Raw genomic sequence first — 27,696 nt, 5'->3', positions numbered from 1 at the left:
AGGATTTCTTCTGTCCTTTGAGAATTGAAAGTGGTGGTCACCAGTATTTTATAAAATTGATCAAGTTTGAGGATGTTTCTTTTCACGACCTTGATAAATGCCACCACAGCTGTTTGCCACAGCCCTGGCAAGACCAGCATTTCTAACTCTACTCTCTCTATAAAATCTTGAGCATTTTCCTTTTGTGGGTCCTCCCTTCTATGGAGAGGTCATTCCTAGTGTGGTGGCATGAATCCAAGATAGACTTTCACTAAACCATTGAAATAGAAAACTAGTACCTCTATGTTAGAGATGTGGAAAGTCTTGAAATATAGCACCAGACCACAGTCAACCTTGTGAAGTAATGATCAAAACAGATCTTAAAGAATATCACTTTCAGGAAAAGTTTCCACCGATCAAAATAATGGTCGGAGGCAGGGAGAGGAAACCACAAATAAAGGAAATACAGAGTCACCCTTACCAGCAAAATGGATAATGGGGATTTTACCCGTTATAACCCTCCTTGGTGATGGCATGTTACGTAGGCCTGCTGTATGGTGTGATCTTAATGGTGGTGGGACTCCTAGCCAGCCATTTAATCATCTTCTATTCCCTAAGTAGAGACTTGGCCTAGAAGAAATCTCTCAAAATAATAAATGCAGACAGTTATTTCCACTTACAGAGATACTATTTGTTTGCAATGTATTACTGAACAACATCTTTGAAAGGCCTGTTCCCCTCAGTGCCAGGCTCTTTCTTGGACCTCAGGAAAATGGAAGAGACAAAAGGAGTAGAAAGAAATGGAGCGAGTGAATTGAATTCTGGGTTGGGAAGTATATACCTAATATTTGAGGACGCTCTTTAGGTCCTAACTTTGAACATGTCCCAAGGAAAGTTCCTTTCTATGTTGAGATGTCACCCATTAATAGAGTTCTTCTAATTCATCATTGCTACTAACATAGCCACCTATCTTATTTCACTTTTTAGGTGGCTCAGTTCATCAGGAATCCTGCCCTTCAGCAGTTTTTGATAATTATAGACAGTTCATGTGCAGAGAAGGGTCTGAACTAAGCCAGTTACGGCAGCTGAGATCGTAGTAAGACCACGTCTGACTCTTCTTCCACCTCCAGAACTTTCACCATTTCCAGGAATAACAGTTGAGGAACACTGAAGAATCAGTCATCCCTCACACTCTCCTTGGTTTGAACTCTAGCTTTTGTATTCATCCAGCCCAGCATTTTGCGTGATGTACTATGCATATAAGCTAAATTAACAGGGTGACAATATACAGCCTTGTTGTACTCCTTTCCCAATTTTGAACCAGTCTGTTGTTCCATATCCAGTTCTAATCATTGTTTCTTGACCTACATAAAGGTTTCTCAGGAGACTGGGAAGTCCTGTGTTAGATTTATTGAGGCTGCTTGTCAGTCTCAAATGAGACCTGTCTTCCAAAGAGAATTGGAAAGTAATTTTGACTGATTTTGATTTCTGCCTCATAAGTTACCAACAATTACCTTTTGACTTTTAATAGCGAATTACTGTTAAGTTGAAGGTTCTGAATGGTCATTCTTCTACAGTTTAGCACTCATAATTCATACTGAATTAGAATCAGTGAGTCATCCAACTTACTATTTCTTCATATAGGGGACTTCCCTGGTGGTCCAGTGGTTAAAAATCTGCCTTTAAATGCAGGGTGGGATCTCTGGTTGGGAAACTAAGATCCACATGTTGTGGGGCAACTAAGCCCACAGACCATAACTACTGAGCCTGCGATCTAGAGTGCACATGCTGCACAGAGATTCCACATGCTGTTACTAAGACGTGACAGCCAAATAAATCTATTTTCTAAAAATACTTCTTCACATAGATAGGCCCATAGTAAATGCAAAGACTTTGTTGATATTCCTGTGGTTGTAGTGTCCCTAAGTTATGTCTGACTTTTTGTGACCCCATGGACTGCAGCACACCAGGCTTCCCTGTCTTTTGATGTCTCCTGGAGTTTGCTCAAATTCATGTCCATTGAGTCGGTGATGCTGTCTAACCATCTCATCCTCAGCTGCCCCCTTCTCCTTTTGCCTTCAATTTTTCCTACCATCAGAGTCTTTTCCAGTGAGTCATCTCTTCTAATCAGATGGCTAAAGTATTGGAGCTTCAGCTTCAGCACCAGTCCTTCCAAGGAATTGTCAGGGTTAATTTCCTTAAAGATTGACTGGTTTGATCTCCTTGTAGTCCAAGGACTCTCTAGAGTCTTCTCCAACACCACAGTTCAAAAGCATCAATTCTTCGGCACTCAACCTTCTTTATGGTCCAACTCTCACATCCACATAGGACCACTAGAAAGACCATAGCTTTGGCTATGCCGACCTTTGTCAGCAAAGTGATGCCTCTGCTTTTTAATATGCTTTTTATGTTTGTCATAGCTTTCCTTTCAAGGAGCAGGTGTCTTTTAATTTCTTGGCTGTAGCCACCATCTGCAGTGATTTTGGAACCCAAGAAAATAAAATCTGTCCCTGCTTCCACTTTTTCGCCTTCTACTTGCCATGAAATTATGGTACTGGATGCCATGATCTTAGTTTTTGAATGTTGAGTTTTAAGCTAGCTTTTTCACGCTTCTCTTTCACCCTCATCAAGAGACTCTTTAGTTCCTGTTCACTTTCTACCATTAGACAGGTATCATCTGCATATCTCAGATTGCTGATATTTCTCCCAGCAATCTTGATTCCAGCTTGTGATTCATCTAGCCCAGCATTTTGTATGATGTATTCTGCATAGAAGTTAAATAAGCAGGGTGAACAGCCTTGGCATACTCTTTTCCCAATTTAGAACCAGTCTGTTGTTCCATGTCCAGCTCTAACTGGACCTCCCATACAGGTGTCTCAGGAACCAAGTAAGGTGGTCTGGTATTCTCATCTCTTTAAAAATTTTCTACAGTTTGTTGTGGTCCACATAGTCAAAAGGCTTTAGCATAGTCAGTGAAACAGAAATAGATGTTTTTCTGGAATTCTCTTGCTTTCCATATGATCCTATCAATGTTGGCGATTTGATCTCTGGTTCCTCTGCCTTTTCTAAACCCAGCTTGTCCATCTGGAACATCTTGGCTAGGCTACTGCTGAAGCCTAGCTTGAAGGATTTGAGCATCACCTTACCAGCATGTGAAATGAGCACAATTGTACAGTAGTTTGAAGATTCTTTGGCATTGCTCATCTTTGGGATTGGAATGAAAACTGACCTTTCCAGTCCTGTGGCCACTGCTGAGTTTTCTAAATTTGCTTACATATTGAGTGCAGCACTTTTATACTTTCAAATCTTTTAGGATTTGAAATAATTCATCTGGAATTCCATTACATCCAGCTAGCTGCTTCCTAATGCCCACTGACTTGACATTCCAGGATGGCTGACTTTAGGGGACTGACCATACCATCATGGTAATCTGGGTCATTAAGACTTTTTTTGTATCATTCTTCTGCATACTCTTGCTACCTCTTCTTAATCTCTTTGGCTTCTGTTAGGTCCTTACCATTTCTGTCCTTTATCATGCCCATCCTTGCATGAAATGTTCCTTGATAAATTCAGATTTCTTGAAGAGATTTCTATTCTTTGTCATTCTGTTGTTTTCCTCTATTTCTTTGCATTGCTCACTTAAGAAGGCTTTCTTATCTCTCCTTGCTGTTTTCTGGAACTCTGCATTCAGTTGGGTATATCTTTCCTTTTCTTCTTTGCCTTTGTCTTCTTTTCTCAGATATCTATAAAGCCTGTTCAGACAACCACTTTACCTCCTTACATTCTCTTATTTTTCTTTGAGATTATTTTGGTCATTGCCTCTTGTACAATGGTACGAACCTCCATCCATAGTCCTTCAGGCACTCTGTCTGGCAGATCTAATCCTTTTAATCTGTTCACATCACCACTGTATAATCATAAGGAATTTGGTTTAGGTCTTCTTTTCCCTACTTTCCCTACTTCCTTCAATTAAAGCCTGAATTTTGCAATAAGGAACATGATCTAAGTCTTCATAGAACCGGTCAACTTCAGCTTCTTCGACATTAGAGGCTGGGACATAGACAGTGGATTACTGTGAGACTGAAAGGTTTGTCTTGGAAATGAAGCGAGAACCTTCTGTTGTTTTTGAGATTGCATCCAAGTATTGCATTTCAGATGCTCTTGTTGACTGTGAGGGCTACTCCATTTCTTCTAAGGAATTCTTGCCCACAGTAGTAGATATAATGGTCTTTTGAATTAAATTCGCCCATTCCTGTCCATTTTAGTTCACTGATTCCTAAGATGTTGATGTTCACTCTTGCCATCTCCTGCTTGACCACTTGCAATTTACCTTGATTCATGAACCTAACATTCCCGGTTCCTATGCAATATTGTTCTTTACAGCACTGGACTTTGCTTTTACCACCAGACAGATCCACAACTGAGTGTGATTTCTGCTTTGGCCCAGCCTTCTCATTCTTCCTGGGGCTACTAGTAACTGCTATCCATTCTTCCCCAGTAGCATATTGGACACCGTCCCACCTGGAGGGCTTATCTTCCAGTGTCATATTTTTTTGCCTTTTCATTATGTTCATGGGGTGCTCACAACAAGAATACGGGAGTGGTTTGCCATTCCCACCTCCAGTGGACCACGTTTTGTCAGAACTCTCCACCGTGACCCATCTGTCTTGGGTGGCTCTACACAGCATGGCTCATAGCTTCACTGAGTTACACAAGCCCCTTCGCCATGACAAGTCTGTGATCCATGTATTCCTAAGTAAAAATAATAATACTATGTTAATAATTAATGTTTATTCAGCCCTGAGTGTAATGCCTGACACTGTACTAAGATGTACTTTACATCTACCATCTTATTTAAATCTTAACAACATTATGAGGTAGGTCCTGTTATCTTAATGTTAAAGCCCAGCAACTGAGAAACAACCAAGGGAACATATGCTTACCTTCCTATGTAAATATTTCCTAAAATACAGGTACTCCCTATGAGAACAGCAGAGAATCATTGCAGAAATAGATCAGCAAGTGCAAGTTAACATGCAGGCTCTAGACAAGCAGTGTTTTAAAAGTTCTCATTTAGGAGTGGGTTGTCCAGAAGTTGAAATGTATGTACCAGCATTTCCATGGAAAAACTTCTTGACCTGCATACAGATTTCTCAGGAGGCAGGTAGAGTGGTCTGGTATTCCCATCTCTTGAAGAATTTTCCACAGTTTGTTGTGATCCACACAGTCCAAGGCTTTAATTAATATAGTCGATGAAGCAGATGTTTTTCTCAAATTCTCTTGCTTTCTGTATGATCCAACGGATGTTGGCAATTTGATCTCTGGTTCCTCTGCCTTTGCTAAACCTGGCTTGTACATCTGGAAGTTCTTGTTTCATGTACTGTTGAGGCCTGGCTTGGAGAATTTTGAGCATTACTCTGCTAGCATGTGAAATGAGTGCAATTGTGCGATAGTTTGAACATTCTTTGGCATTGCCTTTCTTTGGGATTGGAATGAAAACTGACCTTTTCCAGCCCTGTGGCCACTGCTGAGTTTTTCAAATTTGCTGGCATATTGAGTGCAGCACTTTCACAGCATCATCTTTTAGGATTTGAAATAGCTCAACTGGAATTCCATCACCTCTACTAGCTTTGATACTTCCTAAGACCCATTCGACTTTGCGCTCCAGGATGTCTGGCTCTAGATGAGTGATTACACCATCATGATTATCTGGGTATGAAGATATTTTTTGTATAGTCCTGTGTATTCTTGCCTCCTCTTCTTAATATCTTCTGCTTCTGTTAGATCTATACCATTTCTGTCCTTTATCATGCCCATCTTTGCATGAAATATTCCCTTGATATCTCTAATTTTCTTGAAGAGATCTCTAGTCTTTCCCATTCTATTGTTTCCCTCTATTTCTTTGCATTGATCACTTAGGGAGGCTTTCTTATCTCTCCTTGCTATTCTTTGGAACTCTGCATTCAAATGAATGTATCTTTCCTTTTCTTCTTTACCTTTCACTTCTCTTTTCTCAGCTATTTGTAAGGTATCCTCAGACAACCATTTTGCCTTTTTGCATTTCTTTTTCTTGGGGATGGTCTTGATCACTGCCTCCCGTACAATGTCACGAACTTCCGTCCATAGATCTTCAGGCACTCTATCAGATCTAATCCCTTGAACCTATTTGTCACTTCCACTGTATAATCTTAAGGGATTTGATTTAGGTCATACCTGAATGGTCTAGTGGTTTCCCCACTTTCTTCAATTTAAGCCTGAATTTGGCAATAAGGAGTTCATGATCTGAGCCACAGTCAGCTCCTGGTGTTGTTTTTTCTGGCTGTATAGAGCTTCTCCATCTTCGGCTGCAAAGAATATGATCAGTCTGATTTCAGTATTGACCATTTGGTGATGTCCATGTGTAGAGTCTTCTCTTGTGTTGTTGGAAGAGGGTGTTTACTGATTCTCCCAGGTAAAATTTTTATATGTCAGCTGAAATCAAGGTAGACAGGCCCAACAAATAAGTGTATTTATGGGGCAATGGGTCAGATTACTTCTAGAATTTTAAGTATATAACAGTGTGTAGGACTGAAGTAATCTCTATCTTCATGGAGCTCATAGTCTAGCAAGGATGACAGATGTTAAGCTCCCAGCTACTCCACAGTCCCATGGTTTTGGTAGGGGCTTTCCTGGTGGTCCAGTGGTTAAGCCTTTGTTCTTCCACTGCAGGGCATGCAGGTTTGACCCCTCAGAAGTTCTGCATGCCATGAGACGCAGTCAAGGAAAAAAAAATTTTTTAAGAAAAAAATATATAATCTTGGTAAATGAAATGAAAGAATGACAAAGCTGTAAGAACCTGTAGCAAGCAGGAAGACCTGGCATAGTCTGTAGGGCATCAGACCAGTGTAAGAATTTCTAAAGCAAGCTGCTGGGGAACCTGTGCTGAAAGAATCTAAAATACTCTGTCCTATCTCTTGTCAAAACTTGGTGTGAGGGGAGGTGCCTATATATGTGGTTTCTCAACCTTGGCACAGCTGGCATCTTGGACTAGGATATTCTTTGGGGGCACTTTCCAGGGGCACTGTGGGAAAGGCTTAGCACCATTCCTGGCCTCTACGCACTAGATGCCAGCAGGCCCCACAGTCGTGACAACCACAGATACTTCAGCGTCACCAAATGTCCCTTGCTGGGAGGGAAGGGATAAAGGGCTAAATCCGCCCCTCCTTCCTCCCTCAGTTGCTAACTACTGTTCTACATAAAACTACTTTTTTTTAATGTCTTTACTTATGATTTATCTAAGTCAATACCAGGAACTTAATTTAGTTCAGTTTACTCATTCAGTAAACAAGCTATCTGTTGAGTGCTTATTAGGTGCAGGCGCTGTGATAGGTAGTGGGGGTGCTGGGGACACAGTCATGATCCAAGCCTATGTTTTCTTGAAGCTGTGTTCTAGTGGGGAGAAATGGACAATCAATTTTAAAACACGTAACACTTCAGAAGAAGGAGATAGGTTGATACAAGAAGTCCTTTCTGATAAGATGACATCTGTACTTGAAAGAAATCTTAAAAGAAGCGGGGTGGGGGGCGGGGGGACAAACACAGAAGCAAGAGGCAGCGCCCCTGAAGGGCTGTAGTTGACCTCGCCTTCCTGTCTTCAGGTCTAACCAAGCCGCTTGTGTTTCAGAGGGGCCTCCGCAGAAGGGCAGCTGAACGGACTCCAGGGCAGCCTTAACTCTGCAGCCTTCGTGCCCATCACCAGCTCCACAGGTGAGTCCCGGGCGGGACAGTGGGGAGGGACCGGGCCCACCCTTCTCTCCTCTGCCTCTGAGGAGAGCTCCAGTTCATAGAACGAAGCCTCCCAGGCTTCTGAAGCTTTGGCAAATGGGCACGTGGTTGCTCTCTTCTTTCAGATGATACATTTTAGGATGAAGTGGTATTTCTGAGCTTAGTTTGGGGTAGGTGAAATTTCCCAGTCTGGCAGAGTGTTACCAGATTCGCAGCATTTAGTAAAAATTGCCTGTATTTGACCGGCGTTTTACCGTTTATGTGGTGTTTCCACACATAGTATTAGCATCTTACGTTGAATCCTCACCGCAGGCCTGTGAGGTATACCCTTGTCCCCTCCATGTGAGCAAACAGACTCAGAAAGTGGAGAGCCGTGTGGGAGCTGATCCGTGGGTGCAGATCTGGAGCTGTGGTCCGGTCTGCGTCCTGCGTGCTGACGTCACGGTCTGTTGCCAGGTAGTAGCTGAGGGCCTCAAGCCTCTCAACGTATAAGGCAGCACTGGCCCAGGGATAGTTTTCTGTGAGTAAGAGTTCATAAAAGTGCACTCATAAGTAGTCAGAAAATTGAAAGCATATCCACTATTCGATTCAACAAGTATTTATTTTTGAACACCTCCTGTGGAGAAAGTAGCATGCTGGGCAACTGACACACATGAAGCAGGACCTAGGCCTTCCCTACAGTCAAGAAACTCAGAGGTTCAGGGAGAGAGAGGTTGACAGGACGTGGATGCAGGAGGGAGTGCCCGGCACTGGGGACGCAGAGAGGAACAGTCACGGCGCTGCTGTGTGGCAGGACCCTGCGGAATGCCTCACATGTCGTAACTCATCTGTTCACAAAGCTCACGTGCAATGTGGGCGCTGTAGTCCCTGTTTTACAGCTGAAGAAATAAAGGCACAGACACATTATGAACCATAATCCAAATTCCCACAGCTGGTCAGTGGTGGGGCAGTATTTGAACCCAAGCAACTTGGCCCAGGCTCTTTAGAGATAGAAGAGGGCTTCCTAGAGGAAGACGCATCTAAACCGGGGTCTGACTGTGACAGGTCAGCCGGAAGAGGGGAGGCCTGGGGTGGAAGGAGGTCCAGGAAGAGAGACCAGTATGGGCAAAGGCCAGTGAGGGAAGGGGGCTGGTGGTGAAACGGGGCTGTGTTCTGGGAGCCCCCCGTATCAGTGTAGCTGGGGACTAGGGCCTCTGAGCTGGGGGCTTAAGGGTAGGGTGCAAGGGTATGTGTGTGGTATAATACACCTTAAAATGATGACATGATTGTTAAGGAATCTGGTTCGTTTGCCTGTATCATGGGGATAATTATTAATACATACACTTCATAGACTTACTGTATATAGAGAAAGGCTCTATAACTGTACCCAAGTCAGATAATAATCTGAAAAGAGTATAGATTTTGTTTTCCACTTAAACTCTTCAAACCTGAATTCAAGAAATAGTTGATGAGTATATAACTCCTCACCCCCTTTCCCCCTAAAAAGAACTCCTAGAACGTGGTCGTTATTTTTAAGGAAGTTAAATTGCCTTAAATTTAACTTAACTTTAACTAACTTTAAGTTAATTTAAATTTAACTTAAATTTAGCTCAGGCATACGGCCTGAGAAGTGGGAGGTTAAGAGAACCATGGCCTATCTAGAGTGATTTCCATGAGATAGAGCTCATAGAGCCTCGGCAGCTCTTCAGATGTGCTGAGGCTGGGGAGGTTTACAAAGCTCAGGAGATCCAGGAAACCTGCCTATTTCATTTGCGTGTCTACTTGATACATTAAGTATGGAATTGAACTCTTTGCATGCACTCTGGGCAAGGAAGTTGGAAATTTGAGCCACCAGACAGGTCACACTTCCAGCATCTTGATCATGAAATAGTGTTGACTGACTGTTGATGGTACTTAGAAGTTTCTGTAACAGTTGTACTGAATTTGGTATCAATAGAAAACCACAGAACAAGGAGAAGTTGTACTCCTGGTTCTCCTAAGCTTCTATTATCTATGAATACTTTTCTCCATGCTTCTAACTGAAGATAAGTGCATTGTCTTCTCACCTTGTTTACATAGCCTTCTGTTGACTGCTTTTGTCTCCAAATGACTCTGGGCCTCTAAAGTCCTTTGAATTTGTTTTTCTTCCATGACTTCCTTGGGGTTCTTGATCCTTAGAGAAATGCTGATGAATGTGAGGTGATTAAGGTTCAGGCATTTTCCAGACTTCCCAATAAATGTTTTACCTTAGTAATATAATAATAACTAAATAATAACCTGGCATTTCTGTGTTTCACCCACAAATTATGTTTTTCTCTATTACACGTAGATTTAAAGGCATTATTCTGGGGGTTCAGAAGCACATCCTATAAAAAGGAGGAGATTAGGCTGCTATTAAAAGCATATTTCTTTAAACCCCCAAGAAGGGAGAACAACCCCCATAATAAGTCAGAAGGTTTTCACGTCTTTCCGAGAGTTGGGAAGTTTTCCTGCAAAGGGCCCACTAAAATGCCTGTGAAAAGTGTTTTAGCTCCTGTCTGGTCCAGTTAACTCAGTGATTGAGTCCATGAATGTAGCAAAAGTCTGCTTCCTGACCTCTTGCCCCTTCCCCAAGTCTAGCCAACCAGGCTTTTAAGCTGTGTGATCCTGTTCATCAGGCCGTCTGAACAAGATAGCAGTTTATCCCAGGATGCTGTTGAAAAACCACTCAAAAGCCCTTTCCCGCTGACGGTGGCCTAGTGACATTCCTTTTGTTATGAACGTTAAATGAGGTAGTGAACGTGAAAGCTCTCCGCAGAGTGCTCTGTGAGTGTTACTTTTCCTTGACTTCCCTACCTCCAGCTATATTCTGTGTATGCTATAGAAGGGAAGGTGTAGAGTCAGCAGATTTGGAAATTTGAGAAGGAAGCTGGAGTGAGGGCCTTTGGCTAAAAGCCAAAGCCACTGGCCCTCCTCCTTTATAACCACAGTGTTCTTCTTGAGTTCCGAAGTGGTGATGGTGAACGAAAATAGCAGAGAGCAACAGATTAGATAACTGGCATTTCTCTCATGCTGATTTGATGGTGTAAACTACCATTGTTGTAGGACCTGAAGCCATACCAGCTGCCCTCATCCCTGTCCCTTCGCTTCCTCCTAAGCTTTTCCTGTCCAGGAGCCCAGCCTCCATATACACTCCCCCAGGCTTATTTTTTTTTTAAAAGCTCTTGTAGATCTATAGTCAGAGAAAGGGACCTTACCTAGCCTTTCAAATACCAGTGCTGGATTTCATTTACAAGTAGTGAGAAGCAGTGTCGTCTGCCACGCATTGGTCATGTGGGACCCTGGTAAAATTCTGCGTTGCTTTATGCTTTTTGCATGGGGACAAGGCCGCAGCGCCTCAGTGTACCTGTGCCTGCCTACTTTGTTGTCTCTGGGACAACAAGAGAAAGGAACTTATCTCAATATGAAGTGAAGTCAGTGGGGGTCAGACCCTAAGGATCTAGAAATCACTTTTGACTTTCAAATGAAATTATTTGCCTGGCCGCTCTAGGCAGGATGACCTGTTTTTCACTCTCAGATTCTTGTTCTTTTCACATGCATTGTACAGTTGTTGGAGATCCAGGGTGGCTTTGGAGTATAATAAATTAATAAAAATAAACAAACCCTTGAGATTCTTGCCCTAGTGTCTTATACACTTCACTGCTCCCAAAACGTTGTTCTCTCCCCAGAGCCAGAGGGACAAGAATTTGGGTTTATCACCCACTCTTAACACGGTTAGAAAGCAAGAGAGAGAGGATAGATTCGATGTTTGGCAGGAAATGGGCACCAGCATTGGGGCGCATGATGGTCCCCTGAAGCCTAGTTTTAGATTTGACCTCTTGTCTTTTCAGCCAAGATTAAATAAAGTGTTAAGTGGGGGCTTTTCTTACATTTTTCAGGATCTTTGGAAGCTCCCCAGGTTATTTTCGCCAGATCCAAACCCTTGCCCACACAATCTGGAGCCCTTGCTACAGTTATAGGACACAGAAAACCAAAGTCGGTGAAGTCAGGGCCAATTTAAGGTAACAGTAAGAAATAAGAACATATTTTTTTTAATTTATTATAACTTGCTGACTTTATGCCACGGCAAGAGCCTTAATAGCTATCAAGAGAAGTGACAGTTTCTCAAAATGACAAGGAAATTGGCATTTTATAAAAACCAAAGCTCAGAAGGACTCTCCAAAATTGTGGGTCCAAGTTAAGCTACCGCTATCTTGCGTCTGTGTTGACCTAACAGTAGGTGGCGCTGTGGCAGTAAGAAATCTCCTTAACTCTTAGGGAGGCTTTTGATTGAAAGTATGGGGACACTGAGGCCAATCAAAGAAAGAAACTACAACCGCAATTGAGTTATTCACAAATAAAATGTAACAGGATATGTTGAAGAGCATGATATTTGAAGATCAAATTGCAATAGCATCTAAAGAAGATGAATATTTATTACTAAAGAAGACTTTTAGACTACAGTTGAGTAATTTATGAATTGGACTTTGAGATAATAGGAGATAGGCAAAGAAAAAAATTTTTGTTTAATTTTTTGGCGAGATTGATTAATTATGCTTCTTTCTGAGTTAAGATAAATGTATACTATAATTGGGAAAAAAAAAAAAACTATAACCCCATCCTACTACTTGTCCCCAAAAAGCTCCTTCATTGAAGGAATGGCCTGACTTGATCTTGTGAGATTATACCCACACTTTACCACTGCTACCCACACCCCTCAGTATTTTGTTCCCAGCTCTCACTTCCAGAAAATTCTATGAAACCACAAGATTTTGATGATTCCTTTCCTCTTTGCTCTGCCCTACACACTAAAGCATTAATGGCACACCTGCTATGAGCTTAATACTCCTCTTACCTCTAGTGGAATATTTATAAACTTATTTGAGAAGCATTATTCATCAAACTACCCCAGGAGAGGCAAAGGAGGGAGGAAAATTATTTACCCACCACAGGATTCATTTACATTGGATCAGACAGCTTCAAATATCTTTCCCCAGCCCATCTAAACTCTTTCCAAAAAGGAATGAGAAGAGAGGAGGGAACACCAAATCCACGGCTTGGTCACCTACCAAAACGTACCAGAGAAACTGAAAACAACCAGAGTGCTACTGGTAAGCCTGACCCAGTGGTCCTTCAGTTCTGATACTAAGCAGCCTATCCAGTGAGGAACAGCTCATAAAATATAGAAAACTAAAGCAAGAAGGTCAGTATTTCCTTCAGGAGACTGGCAGCCAGGAGAATGAATATGACATCAAGCTCCAAACCAAACCAGCGGCCTGCCAAGAAGTACTAATGTCCCTCCATTTCCAGGACTGTGAGACTGGGACTTGCCTCAGTTGTAATACCACTTTCCTTGAACCTATTTCATCAGTATCCCTTACAGTCCACCCAGAGCATTACATTGGCAGCAGAAGCTCATCAGCAAAGAAGCCCCGGGAAAGCGCTCGTCTCTCAGCACGTAAATCTCCGCTGCAAACACAGACCCCGCTGAGCCTGAGCTGTACGTAAGCTAGGGGTGGGGGGCTGCTCTGCCACGGGGTGAGACCACACGCCAAGTGTGTATGGGCCCAGAAGACAGTGGGTGCAGTGTAACTGCGGGGAGGCCCCCGGGGCAGGCCCGCCAGCCCAGCAGATGGCAGTGGGCTGCCTCTCCTTGAGCAGGGGAGTTAGGTAGCTTACAAAGTAAGGAGGCAGAACCCCAAGACAACCCATCACCCAGACGCATGCTTTATTCCCATTTAAATGCAGTGTAGACAGAATCACTGCTTGGGCAGAGGTCCGTTTAGCCACAGTCATGAAGGAAAGTCATCACCAGCTCTGACAGCCCTAGAACCTCTCCATATATGGGTTTAGAGAGGCATTCAGGTTAAATTCAAGGATTTTGATGTGTGTTTGCTTAGCATGTTATATAAGACTGAAAAAACCCTAGTTGTTCTTATCAAAAAATGAGAGAGATGTGCTGAAAGATATTGAGGACTCAAGACTGTTTAAGATCCTGAATACGCTGCCCCAGGCAAGTGACATATTTAAAAACATGCACTGTTCTGTGTCTTCTTAGATTCTTTATTGTCTACTTGGCATCCATTCATCTCAGAGTCAATTATGTCAACTGTTTTCTTGATGCTTTGGCATTTGGGGACCTTACAGACTGCCCCTGCCAGGCAAGCTAATTCCTAAAGATAATGACAACTTGCCCACATATGTGCCTTTCATATACAAACCAGCCAATTCCAGGTTTATATCCCCGACTACCTCCTTATCTAACTCTTCATGGCAAGTCAAATTTCCCTTGCCCTAAGTCACTCTGGGACCAGGGGCCAAGCCAGCAGAGACCACCCCATAGCCCAAAGCCCGCCAGAATTATTTAAACTAACCAGTCTTAAGCTGTCTACCCTGCCCCGCCTCGCCTTTCCCAAGGAAACTCCAAATAAGGCTCTGGCCTCGAGTTTCCCCTCTCCTCTGTCTTCCGAGTGCACTGACGTTTGCCCCTGGATGGCGGGCATGACCCCCTCTCTGGGACCTACGACCAAAATCAACTTCATCCTGCCAGGCCTTGTTCATACCTCCTCCTTAGCCGCGCTGACTTCAGCACACCATGCCCAACATGTAGTTTCTTAGAACAGACATCAGTAGGAAGAATAGCTTTGATTTGTTGTACAAGGAACCAGGAAAAAATCTGAATCAGTTAGGTTTGTATCACCCAGTTCTAAGCAACTGGTCATAGTGCTTCATTATAGGCTGTATTGCACAAGTGATGTTGGAACAGGAGGTGTTTTGCTAGTCTCAGTCTGGCTGCAGCCACACAAGAAGGATGTGGGTCCCTCTATATGGCAGAATCGCCTGGCTGCCAGCCATTGAAATTTCATGCTTTCCTGTCCTGAGGCCTCTTTCATTTCATGTAGTAACTCTTTCTACATTCAGCAACAAAACTCAGGCAGAGCTGAACAACTTGGGTGGAAATGGCGGGTAGGAAACAGCCTATCTTTCAGTTTGAGGGGAAATGGTGTGTGTGGGGGGGGGGTTGCTTCTAAGAACCCATCCAAAGGGGGTTCATTTGCCTTAAAGAAAATCAGGGAACTCTGTTTCTGAAAGGGATTAAGAAATGGACTACTGAGATAACATCTGAAAATGGATATTGTCTCTTGCTGAGTTGGCAAAGTCCCAAGAGAGGAGTGATGATTCTTCAATTGTTAACAATTACTACTTTGTTATAATAAGAGGAGGGACTGCGGTGGCTCCTTTCTCAACTTACATTTGTATTAAGGAAGCCCAGTCACCTTCTGGGAAAAAAATGCCTGGCACCCTGGATTGTCAGGCTCTGCCTACCACTGAATCTTGTAGCAGGTCTGTGCTGTCCTGTGTGGTACCCATTCACTTTGGGTGGAAAAAGATCCTGTTTATTCTTGCAGTCCTGAATTGGGCAAGCAACCAACATAAAGTTACCTTACCTGGGAGCCTTTATACTTTATCGCTACAAGTCATCAATCTATACTCCGTGGTTATTCATCCAGTGAACCCACACATCGTGCTTCTGGCTTCAATGAGATGCTTGTTACAGGCAAATACCTTTGCTTTGCCATCCTTTTATCCTTAGGACATAATTGCTTCTAAACGTTCTAAAGAAAGAAAACGGCATGCTAAGCCATGCCTGTCTTTGGAAAAAGCAAGTTTTGCCCGTGGAAATATTTACAGCTCTGCTGCCCAACCTGTAGAATTTGAACTGGGTCCCAAAGAGTGTGTAGGTGGGCAGTGCGAGGTGTGGAGAATAGTGACTTGAAGTATATTGCCCTGTGGGCTTGATTCGTGTTTATAATTATTCTGTATTCTGTCAAGTTAGGATTTAAGGCAAAAGACTCAGATTCTCTTAAGTCCCCAGAATGAAGATCATCACTAGTAAAGCAATAGTCTCATATAGTTCTCTGATCTCATCTTTTGGACATGCAGATATGTCCATTTAGGGCTTCTATAAGTATCAGGGAGCCCTCTTCTCTTGAAACCTATACCCAGGTTAACTGGTTATGTGATACCAAAGAGGAGCAGCTTGAATGTGTGGAATGTCCCTTTAGCTTCATCAATAAAACATAGCACGTATCGCCAGTATAAAATGGGGATATACCTGAGAAATCCAACCTAGTTGTCAGGGTGTAAAGAAGAAAGTCAGCTTGTTAGAAGCTGCTATTTTAGTGTTGCTTGTTTGTTGGTTGGCTGTTGTTGTTGGGTAGCAGAATCACTCTTCTTTTTTTTTTATCAGTTGGATTAAAAAGTGACTTTCCCCCCTGCCATTCACTTCTAGTTTGCTTCCCAGGGAAATTAAGACATATGACAAGACATCTGATGAGTTATTTTTTAATTATTTTATGGCTGAGCTTCAAATTTTAGTAAATAAAGAATCATTCAAAAAAAAGAGAATCATTCATAGTTAATCTTCAGACATTAAAATATGCAATTTCTAGAAATGTCACTTCTCTCAGGCCCTGCGTTTTCTATTTACTCATCCTTTCTACTGTTCTCCACTATAAATCGCCATTATTCATGGTCCCTATCCTTACCCTCCTCTTTTCATGCTGAGGATTCAGGTTGTCTGCAGTAGCCTTTTGATTGTCGAGGTGAGAGAGGCCCTCAGTTTACCTCTGGTACAAAAAGTTATTGTACATAAGCTCAGGGGAGAGACAGTCTCAAAAGTCAGACCTCATGAAAACCTGCAGCCTTCTCTGGGACAGTTAGCAGCTACGGTGGCTAAATGACAAGCCTGTTAGTCCATCCCTATGACCAGGTCATCTCTTGTCTCCTCAGCAACTAGTTTTCACTGTTCTCGGATGAACAGCTCATGACCATTACTCATGGCTCGACCTCTCTGTGTGGTTCTTTCTCTCCCCACTTGCTGCATTCAGCTTTAAAAGACAGAGTCAGAATATTTTCCATTCACTCATCTAGCAAAGCGTCACTGGTGTGCAGAACTAAAGTTAGGTAGCTGCTGCCTTTCAGATGTCAGGCTGCTTCTAGTGTTAGCCTGATTATGTGATTTAAAAGTTTCCAGTCTATGCACGGCTAGCAATTTTCATCAGCTGAGATTGTAGCTAGGCAGATACAGCATAGACTTCTCATCTCTAGCAGAGTCTTAAAAAATATAAAACCATGTGCAATAAAATAATAAAATAGAAAATCAAGGCCAAGAAGTATATATTTCAAATTTTTCAAATATCAGACCAAGTAAAATTACTATAACTGAGGTGGAATCTGTTTCTGAATCTCCTAACAACCAGGACAAAATGGGAAGTGTGATGAATAAAAGTATATCATTCTCATTATCAAAAAGGGAGAAATACTCTGGGGGAAAATTAAGCTTCTTACTAACTCTCACTCCAAAAGCAGTATTTTCCTACTTTATGCAGAGGACACTGAATGACATAGTACGGCTCTCAACATCCTAACATACCAGAAGTAGGTCACGTTTCTTGGCACGACCATCAATGAAGGCAAAATATTTCAGTGCGTGTCAACGAAGACAGTTTTGTGAAGGACAAAACTAATATAATCTAAGTTTCTTTGTGGTCCAACATAATCCAAGTGTAAAGGATTGGTTATTTAGAGGACTGGATGGATTGCATGTGCCATAGACAGTCCGAAAATACAACTTCTCAGAATTGATTGCTTAGTAAGAGCTAGTTGTGCTCTTAGGCTAAAGCCCAGACACCTGGTCTTCTACATTACTGGTTGAAGATGCCTTTGTATGCTTTGGAAAACAGGTGATGCAGGTAACATTTTGTGAACACTGTGGAGGCTAAGTGATATTCTCACCCTATCATACGGCGTATTTCTTCTCTGTGCCTTTATTTGTATGTAATTTCCTCTGCTTGTGCACCATCCACCTCCTCTTGCCCTTTCGCATGCCCAATCTGATTTAGATGCTTTCTGACTATGCTTCAGTGGAACCCTGTGATTACCTCTACTAGAATGTGACACTTGGAACATTCTAATATCCTCAGGGATCACTTGACTGTTTCCCCCATTGGACTATAATTCCCTGGAAGGCAAGGATCAGCTGTGATTTGACTCTGAAACCCCAAGGCTTAGCACAATGCCCAGCCAGTAGCAGGGACTTTAAAAGTTGAGATTGAATAGATGAATGAGTGGAATTTCATGTTTCTGTCTGTGTGTATTCTTTTGCCAACATCTGGAGTACCTATTCACCTATACAAATGTTTCTTATCCTTTAAGGATCCAGTTAAGTTTTTTCCCCTCCAATAATCCTTACTCATATAATTACATTTATCTTGTCATTTTTTAAATCCCTAGAGCACTTATATTTTATACCAGAAAGTTCAATGCTTCAAGTATTTTGTCATCTTTTATCATTACTTACTTCTGGAGCAAATTGCCTCTTTCAGTAGGACCAGAAATCCTTGAGGGCAGGATTATGTTCTGTAAATTTCTTAAACTTCTAGCAATATCCAAAATGCATTACCTTGTAGTATCAGCCTTTAAGAAAAAACATACGTAACACACATAAAATTCTTCTGGAAAATAGTTTATGCCCTCTGTTCTCCTCACTTTAAAGTAAAATGCTTAATCTCAGAAGATTACAGTGAAAACTTTATAAATAAAGCATTTTATTATTAAATAGTCTTCAAAACTAAAAACCTACCTTATAAATTACCTAGTGTTTCTAACCTATTTCTTGCAATATTCTAAAACTACTTCCTACAAAATAATGACTGATCATTACTTTTCAGATAACAACCTCATACACATTCATAACCTTGCTATATTCATTTATAATGCAGAATTCAGGATAAAGATGTTCTGTTTTGGACACATCAAGGATCTCTTTATAACAATTAAAATGAGGTATAGTTTTTGAAAAATACTATCTTTCAACTTTTTTTTCTTCTGTACTAACTAATTGGAGCTCTTTAACTTTATCACATAGATCAGGTTTTGCTTTTCAACACTGAAGTGTCTTTTTTATTCTCTTCTGAACTCTCCATGAATTCTTTTTTTTCTTCAATTTGGCTGCTCTGGGTCTTCATTAATGTATGAGCGGGGTACTCGCTAGTTGCAGTGTGCAGGCTTCTCGTTGCAGCAGCTTGCTTTTGTCGCAAAGCACATGCTCTAGAGCATACGGACTCAGTAGTTGTGGTACATGAGCTTAGTTGCCCCGCGTCATGTGGGATCTTGCAGACCAGGGATCGAACCCATGTCTCTTGCATTGGTAGGCGAATTCTTAACCACTGGGCCACCAAGGAAGTCCTCCATGAATTCTTTAGGCTCCTCTTAAATTGTATAATACCTGGCACTGGACACTATAATATTAGGGCTCTGCTTAGTATTGATTATATTTTAAAATTTGTCATTATGGTTCTCAAGTCATATGTTACATTTTTTATTTATATTTGTATGGTATTCTCAAAACCAAAACTTAAAGTTCTCTCAGCCCTTATTACCTCTCACCTTCCCTACTTCCTCTGCCTTCAAGTTCAGTGCCATATGCCAATATCACTGGTATCATCAACAACAATACCTAGCTTTTGTAAGAATTCCAGTGTAAACTGGAAGGAGCATAACTCTGAAGTTAGAGCAGCCTGTCTGGGCTCTACCACTTCCCACTTGGCAACCACGGGCTAAATCACATAACCTCTTTGAATCAGTTTTTTCATCTGTACCTTAAGCATAAAAGCATCAGCCTCAGGAATTCCCGGGTGGTCCACTGGTGAGGACTCCATGCTTCCACTGCAGGGGGCACAGGTTCGATCTCTGGTTGGGGCACTAAGAACCCACATGTCCATGTGACCAAAAAAAAAAATCAATCTTTCAGGATTGATGGAAAGATTACAGATTGCCTCAACAACAAAAACTAATCAACGTGATTTATAAAGGAGCAAAGGACTAGAAATAGGCATTTCTCCAAAGGAGATATGCAAATGGCCAATAAGCACATGAAAATATGCTCAACGTCACTAATCATAAAGGAAATACAAAGCACAATCACAATGAGATATTACCTTATACTAATTAGGATGGCAACTATTTACAAAAAAAATTTATAGAAAATAACTAGTTTTGGCAAGGAAATTGGAGATATGGAAATCTTGTGTTTACCATTGGTGAGAATGTCAATGGTGCAGCCTCATATGGTGGTTCCTTAAAAAATTAAAAACAGAATGATCATATAATTCAGCAGTTTTACTTCTGTGTATATACCCAAAAGAACTGAAGGCAGAGTCTTGAACATATATTTGTATGCCCATATTCATAGCAGCATTATTCTCAATAGCTGCAGGGTAGAAACAACCCAAGTGTCCATCAATGGATGATGGATAAACAAAATGTGGTTATACACATACAATGAAATATTATTATTTAAGAATAATATTATTATCTTTAAGAAGGAAAGAATTCCTGCACTGCAGCGTGAATGAACCTTGAGGACATTATGCTGTTAATTAAGCCAAATTAACCATTAGCCAAAATGACAAATACTGTATCATTCCACTTATATGTGGGACCTAGAGTCATCAAATTCATAGAGACAGAAAGTAGAATGATAGTTGCCAGCTTTTTTCTGGTGATTAGTGATGTTCCGCATCTTCTCAGATAGCTATTGTCCATTTGTATATATCCTTTGGAAAAAGAGTCTGTTCAGATTCTCTGCCCATTTTTAATTGGATTGTTTCATTTTACTGCTATTGAGTGGTATGAGGTTTTATATATGTATATGTATACGAGTGTTTTGGATATTAACTGCTTATCAAATATATGACTTACAAATATTTTCTCCCACTCCATAAGTTGCCTCATTTTGTTGATTATTTCTTTTTGCTGTGCAGAAGTTTTTTAGTTTAATGTAGTCTTACTTGTTTATTTTGGTTTTTGTTGCCTTTGGTGTCAAATCCAAAAAATCATCTCCAAGATTGATGTCACTTCATGGCAAATAGATGGGGGAAAGTGATAACAGTGACAGATTTTATTTTCTTGGGCTCCAAAATCACTGTGGACGATGACTGCAGCCGTGAAATTAAAAGATGCTTGCTCCTTGGAAGGAAAGCTATGACAAACCTAGATAGTGTATTAAAAAGCAGAGACATCACTTTGCTGACGGAGGTCTGTATAATCAAAGGTATGGTTTTACATGTAAATCCATGGCTGATTCATGTCAATGTATGGCAAAAACCACTACAATATTGTAAAGTAATTAGCTTTCAACTAATAAAAATAAATGAAAAAAAAAAAAAAGGTATGGTTTTTCCAGTAGTCATGTATGGATGTGAGTGTTGGACCATAAAGGAGGCTAAGTGCCAAAGAATTGATGCTTTTGAACTGTGGTGCTGCAGAAGACTCATGAGAGTCACTTTGACAGCAAGGGGCTCAAACCACTCAATCCTTAAGGAAATCAACCCTGAATAATCATTGAAAGGACTGATGCTGAAGCTGAAACTTCAGTACTTTGGCCATCTGATGTGAAGAGCTGACTCACTGGAAATGACTGATACTGGGAAAGATTGAAGGCAGGAAGAGAAGGGAGCGACAGAGGAGGACGAGATGGTTGGATGGTATCTCTAACTCAATGGACATGAGTTTGAGTGAACTCTGCGACATAGTGAAGGACAGGGAAGCCTGGCATGCTGCATTCCATTGGGTCGCAAAGAGTTGGACATGATTTAGCGACTAAACAACAACAACAAGATTGATGCCAAGGAGCTTACTTCCTATGTTTTCTTCTAGGAGTTTTACAGTTTCAAGTCTTATGTTCAAGTCTGTAGTCCATTTTTAATTAATTTTTGTGTATGGTATAAAACAGTGTCTTTTTTGCATTTGGCTCTCTAGTTTTTGTAACACCGTTTATTGACGAGATTATCCTTTCCCAGTTGTATATTCTTGGCTCTTTTGTCCTAAATTAATTGGTCATATCTGCATGAATTCATTTCTGGGATTTCTGTTCTGTTTCATTGATCTGTGTGTCTGTTTTTATGCCAAAACCACATTGTTTTGATTACTGAAGCTGGGTAGTGTAGTTTCAAATCAGGAAACATGATGCCTCCAGCTTTGCTCTTTTTCAAGATTGCTTTAACTATTCAGGGTCTTCTGTGGCTTCATACAGATTTTAGATTGTTTTATTTCTGTGAAAAAAAATGCCATTCAAATTATCATAGAGATTGTAATGATTCTGTAGATTGCTTTGGGCAATATGAGCGTTTTAACAGTATTAATTCTTCCAATCCACGCACAGAATATCTCTCCATTCATTTATGTCTTCTTCAGTTTCTTTCGTCAACATGTTATAGCTTTCTTTGTACAGGTCTTTCATCTCCTTGGTTAAGTTTATTCCTAGGTAGTTTATTCTTTTTGATGCAGTTATATATTGGATTGTTTTCTTAATTTCTCTTTCTGTTGGTTCATTGTTAGTGTATAGTAATTCAGCTGATTTTTGTATATTGATTTTGTATCCTTAAATTTTATGGAATTCATTTGTTCTAATAGTGTTTGGTGAAATTTTTGGGGTTCTCTATATACAGTATGTCATCTGCAAACTGTGATGGTTTCATTCTTGCTTTTTGATTTGGATGGCTTTTATTTTTTTCTTGTCTAACTGCTCTGGCTAGGGATGGTATTGTATCACATAAAAGTGAACATCCTTGTCTTGTTCCTGATTTTAGAGGAAAAGCTGTCATTATTTTTTTGCTTTTCACTATTGAGTATGATATTAGCTTGATATTAACATGGGCTTGGCATAGTAGTGTTAGTTGCTCAGTCATGTCCTACTCTTTGCGATCCCATGGACTGTAGTCCACCAGGCTCCTCTGTCCATGGGGATTCTTCTGGCAAGAATACTGGAGTAGGTAGCCATTCCCTTCTCCAGAGGATCTTCCTGACCCAGGGGTAAAACCCAGGTTTCCTGCATTGCAGGCAGATTCTTTATCATCTGAGCTACAGAGAAGCCCAAGAATTCTGGAGTGGGTAGCCTATCCCTTCTCCAGCAGATCTTCCCAACCCAGGAATCGAACTGGAGTCTCCTGCTATAGCCTTTATTATATTGAGGTATATTCCCTCTGTAGTCACTTTATTGAGAATATTTAACTTGGATGGATGCTAGTTTTGCTAAATGCTTTTTCTGCATCAGTTGCAATGGTCATATCATTTTTATCCTTCATTTTTTAAGTGTGCTATAGACACTGATCTGTGAGTGTTAAGCCATCCTTGAATGCCTGAAGTAAATTCCACTTGATCATGGTGTATGATCCTTTTTATATGTTATTGGATTCTGTTTGCTGATATTTTGTTGAGGAGCATTTTTTCATCTGTTCATCAGGCCTGTGATTTTTGTTTTCTGTGGCATCCTTATGTAGTTTCGGTATTGAAGTATTGCTACCCTTGTAAAGTGAGTTTGGAAGTGTTCCTTCCTCTTTTGTTTTTTGGAAGAATTTTGAAGGATTGGTATTCTTGTTTCATAGACTCAGTGAAGCTACCTGGTCCTGGACTTTTGTTTGTTGAGAGGTTTTTGTTTATTGATCCAGTCTCATTTTATGTTATGAGTATTTTACTCCACATTAAAGAAAACTATAGATTCTGTATGCAGTGCACCTAGTAGTGCTTGGTACATGACAGGCTCTTGATAAATGGTGGTTCTTACTGTGGTGTCACCATTCAAGGCACATGGCTTCATTATGATCCTTGAAGTCACATTGTTGTTAAATAATGTTTTAAAAAGTTAGATTCCTTAGAAAGCAAACTCTAAGATGTACATTAGTGTGCAGGAAGTTTATTAAGGAGTGCTCTTGGGATCAGCACCTATAGAAGGGAAGAGAATGGAAGGAAGCAGGATTGGACAGTGGGAGAAAGTACACTGGGATGCAGTGACAAAGGAGGCCTCAGCTGGCCCCCAAGGATGCTGTAGAACTGAAATGACCTTTCAGACTTGTGAGTCATGGTGAGGGGGCTAGGGCACAGCTTACATACTTAGTCTCTGCTGATCCGTCCTTGGATATGGGCTGCCTGGGACGAGAACATAACCTTTAGTAATGGGGCAGTCCCTAGAAAGGGCTGAGGGTAGTAGTGGAGGTGGGGAATGTCTTTCATTCCTGCAGAGGAGGGGAGTGAACATGCATTACTGTAGCAGAAATTTAGAAGTAAAACTCAGGTTTTAGGGCCTCCGAGTCCATTCAGGCTCATTTCTAGTCCTCTGTATTCATGAGTAAAATGCCCATGTTATCATTCACATTGTTAAAGCAATAATTAGGGAACTTTCAATTGAGTATAGCATTTCTTTTCAAATCCTTAGTGGTTAAGAGCTAGTTACTTTCCTTTTCAAGTCCTACATGGACTGTTACTTTAATAAAATACATACACACAAAAAATTTACTGGATAAATAAGAAAACATATAATAGATATGCTAAAATTTATTATCAACAGATTCATCAGATGTAAAATTGCTGTGACAATTTGCTATAAAGGTTGTTTGTTTGTTTTTTAGTTCTACCAGTTTATTGCTACCAACCCATCTCCCTCCACCCTCGTGCACACACGCTCAGTCATGTAACCCCATGGACTGCAGCCCACCAGGCTCCTCTGTCCAGGGACTTTTCCAGGCAAGAATACTGGAGTGGGTTGCCATTTCCTTCTCCAAGCTATAAAGGTTTTAACTGCCCACTTTCAATTTCTAAACTTGTCTCATTGTAGCCTAGTAACAACGAGTTCTCAAAACTGGTACCAATCTGGGACTCCACTCTAAATAATTCTGGGTTACAGGATTCTTACAAACCATTGTTGCTGCTGCTGCTGTTTAACCGCTGAGTTGTATCCAACTTTATGCAGTTCAGTGGACTGCAACCCATCAGGCTCCTCTGTCCATGGGATTTCCCAAGCAAAAATACTGGAGTGGGTTGCCATTTCCTTCTTCAGGGGCTTTTCCCGACCCAGGAGTTGAACCTGCATGTCCTGCTTGGCAGGCAGATTCTTTACCGCTTAGCCATGCTGATGTCCTTCTAAATTGACATTGGCAATATATGGGTTAAATGAGTGCTATTCCTCAATCTAGAGATCTGATCTTTTGCTATTCTTGGGGAATCCATAGTTCTCTTCAAACCTGGCCTGAATCTAGGCGCACCATCAGCATTACAGGTTCCAGGTATGAGTAGTTCTAAGGCCATTACTTACCCAAGGATCTAGTGGATGAAAGGAACAAAGACTGTTTTCTTGTTTAACAGGATAAGAGTCATTAGGCATCTTCTATTCCTGGGACTAGGAAACTGACTCATCTCTTGTAATCCTCTTGGGACATTTGATGTAAGGGTAGGGAGATAAGAGGACAGGTAAAGGAGGTCTGACAAACAGGTCATGTCCTTCAGGAAAGAAGTAGTAGTAAAACAAAGGGGTCATGATACATTCAAAGGGTTTATAAAACTTTCTTGTCTAATTTGGGGAGTATGACCTAAGTCCAAGCTATGGTTACAGCTTCAGCTGGCCTATGAATCCCCTGAAATTGTGTAAAGAATATCAGGTGTGCTGCATTTGTGTCTTTTGGATACTATTCTCAGAATAACCCCAAAACTCATAATCAATGACTTAACTTCCTAGCTTGAAACATGGGTTATATTTCCCCACTTGCAAGGATTCAAAGTCAAGTCACCAGACATTCTCACTTGGATCTACTGTACTGTTATCTTAGTCCATCAACCCTTGCCATCTCTCTTCTTCCTCCTTTCCATTCTCACATCATTGTGAATATTTCAAGATGCAAACTGTTTCTGACATACACATACACACACTACCTGAAACCCTTCAAAAAAAGCTTACCACTGTTCTTGGGATCAAAACAAAACAGGATAAAAAGTCTTACGTGCCTACCTTCCGTTCTTACCCCCTACACCACCTTTCCCACATGCTTTCTCCATACTAACCATCCTGGTCTTCTCTGAACTCCCCACACTTCCTCAGTCCACAGAGCCTTTGAGGATGCTCTTCCACCTGGAATGTTCTTCCCTTACCCTCAGATGAATTTCTTTTCTCTGGTCTCTCCGATTAGGGCATGTCCCCCTTTTACAGCAACTGAATAGCTTCTCCTTCATAGCATTTGTTACAGTTCCTTTGTGATTTCCTCTTAGTGTTTGTCTTTCTCACTAGACTCTGAGTCCCTTGGGGACAAGGACTGTCTGTGCTATTCACCTGTACATGCCCAGGGTTGAGCAGGGAAACTGTAGAGAAAGCTTGCCATGGTGTTTATGAATGGGTTAGCAATTTCTTCTTCACTTAACAGAGAAAATTAAAGTGTAGACACTAGGAAACAGCCCAAGTTCACATAACGGACAGATGACAAATCTAGGCTTTGAACCTAGATTTGACTTCTAAGCCCTTGCTCTTAACCACTGTAATCATAGTACAGCTGCTTTAAAAACTGAGAAAGGTTATTAATGACCTCTGTCTCACTTAAAGCAAAGTTTATATGCTTCAGGAGGATATTATACTCATTAATATACATGCACCCAGTACAGGAGCACTTCAGTATGTAAAGCAGATACTTAGCAGACATAAAGAGAGAAATTGACAATAGTACACAGTATTAGGGGACTTTAATACCCCACTTTTATCAATGAACAGATCATCCAGACTGAAAATCAGTAAGGTAATAGTGGTCTTAAATGACACAACAGAACAATTGGACTTAATAAATATCTACAGGACATTATATCAAAAACAACAGAATACACATTCTTTTCAAGTGCACATGGAACATTCTCCAGGATAGGTCCCACGCTGGGCCACAAAACAAGTCTCAGCAAATTTAAGAACACAGAAATTATATCAAACATTTTTTTCTGACCACAGTGTTATGAAACAAGAAATCAATTGCAAAAAGAAAAATGGGAAAAGAACAAACATGGAGACTAAACAACATGCTACTGAAAAACCAATGGGTCAATGAGGAAATCAAAGAAGAAATCAGAATTTACCTCAAGACAAATGAAACTGGAAACACAACACTCCAAAATCTATGGATACAGCAAAAGCAGTTCTAAGAGGGAAGTTTAGAGTGATACAGACCTTCCTCAAGAAACAAGAAAAATCTCAAATAAACAATCTAACCCACCACCTAAAGGAATTAGAAAAAGAGGAACAAACAAGTCCCACAGTCAGCAGAAGAAAGGAAATAATAAAGATCAGAAAGGAAATAAGTAAAATAGAGACCCCAAAAAAAAAAAAAACAAAAACAGAAGCAATGGAAAAGAACAATGAAATCATGAACTGATTTTTTAAGAAGATAAATGAAACTGATACTACATTAGCCAGGTTCACCAGGAAGAAAAGAGGATCCAAATAAAATAAGAAATGAAAGAGGAGAAATAACTGATACCACAGAGATAGAAAAAATCATAAAAGAATATGAATACTATGTGGCAACAGTTGGACAACCTAGAAGAAATGACAAGTTTCTAGAAACTAAGACCATGTCAAGACTGAATCAAGAAGAAATGGACAATTTGAACAGTTACTAGTAGTAGTATTGAATTTGTAATTGAAAAAGAAAAAAAAAAAAAACTCCTGGTAAATAAAAGTCCAGAACTGGATGACTTCACAGGAAAATTCTACCAAACCCATAAAGAAGAGCTAATACCTATTCTTCTTAAACAATTCCAAAAAACTGAAGAGAACAGAACATTCCCAAATTCATTCTACTAAGCCACATTACCTTGATACCAAAACCAGACAAAGATATTTAAAAAAAATAAAAGAAAATTACAGGTCAATATCTTTGATGAATACAGGTGCAAAAATCTCAACACAATATTAGCAAATCAAATCCAACAGTATATAAAAATGATCATACAACATGATCAATCTAGATGTATTTCAGGCACACAAGGATGGTTCTACACTTGCAAATCAACCAGTGTGATACAATTCTTGTTACTTCTATTTATCATAGTATTGGAAATCCTAGCTGTAGCAGTCAGACAAGAAAA

At 40.7% G+C, this 27,696-nt stretch overlaps 1 protein-coding gene across 14 annotated transcripts in view; it reads left to right on the top strand.

Annotated features, from left to right (window-relative positions):
- TTLL5 (tubulin tyrosine ligase like 5) overlaps positions 1–27,696 on the top strand; it is a 307,882-nt gene that overhangs the window by 244,893 nt on the left and 35,293 nt on the right. For 12 of the 14 annotated variants that reach the window (XM_043920806.1, XM_043920805.1, XM_043920814.1 and 9 more), the window contains 2 exons: positions 7,643–7,725; positions 11,640–11,762. In XM_043920806.1, coding sequence (XP_043776741.1) covers positions 7,643–7,725; positions 11,640–11,761 — 205 coding nt within the window. In that variant the 3' untranslated portion in view covers position 11,762. The remainder of the gene's footprint in view (positions 1–7,642; positions 7,726–11,639; positions 11,763–27,696) is intronic. The other 2 variants (XM_043920816.1, XM_043920815.1) reach the window with 1 other exon arrangement.

The sequence above is a fragment of the Cervus elaphus genome, chromosome 12 (genome assembly GCF_910594005.1).
Source record: "Cervus elaphus chromosome 12, mCerEla1.1, whole genome shotgun sequence".
In the NCBI taxonomy this organism is placed as follows: Eukaryota; Metazoa; Chordata; class Mammalia; order Artiodactyla; family Cervidae; genus Cervus; species Cervus elaphus.
This window is presented reverse-complemented; position numbering and strand designations above follow the sequence as displayed.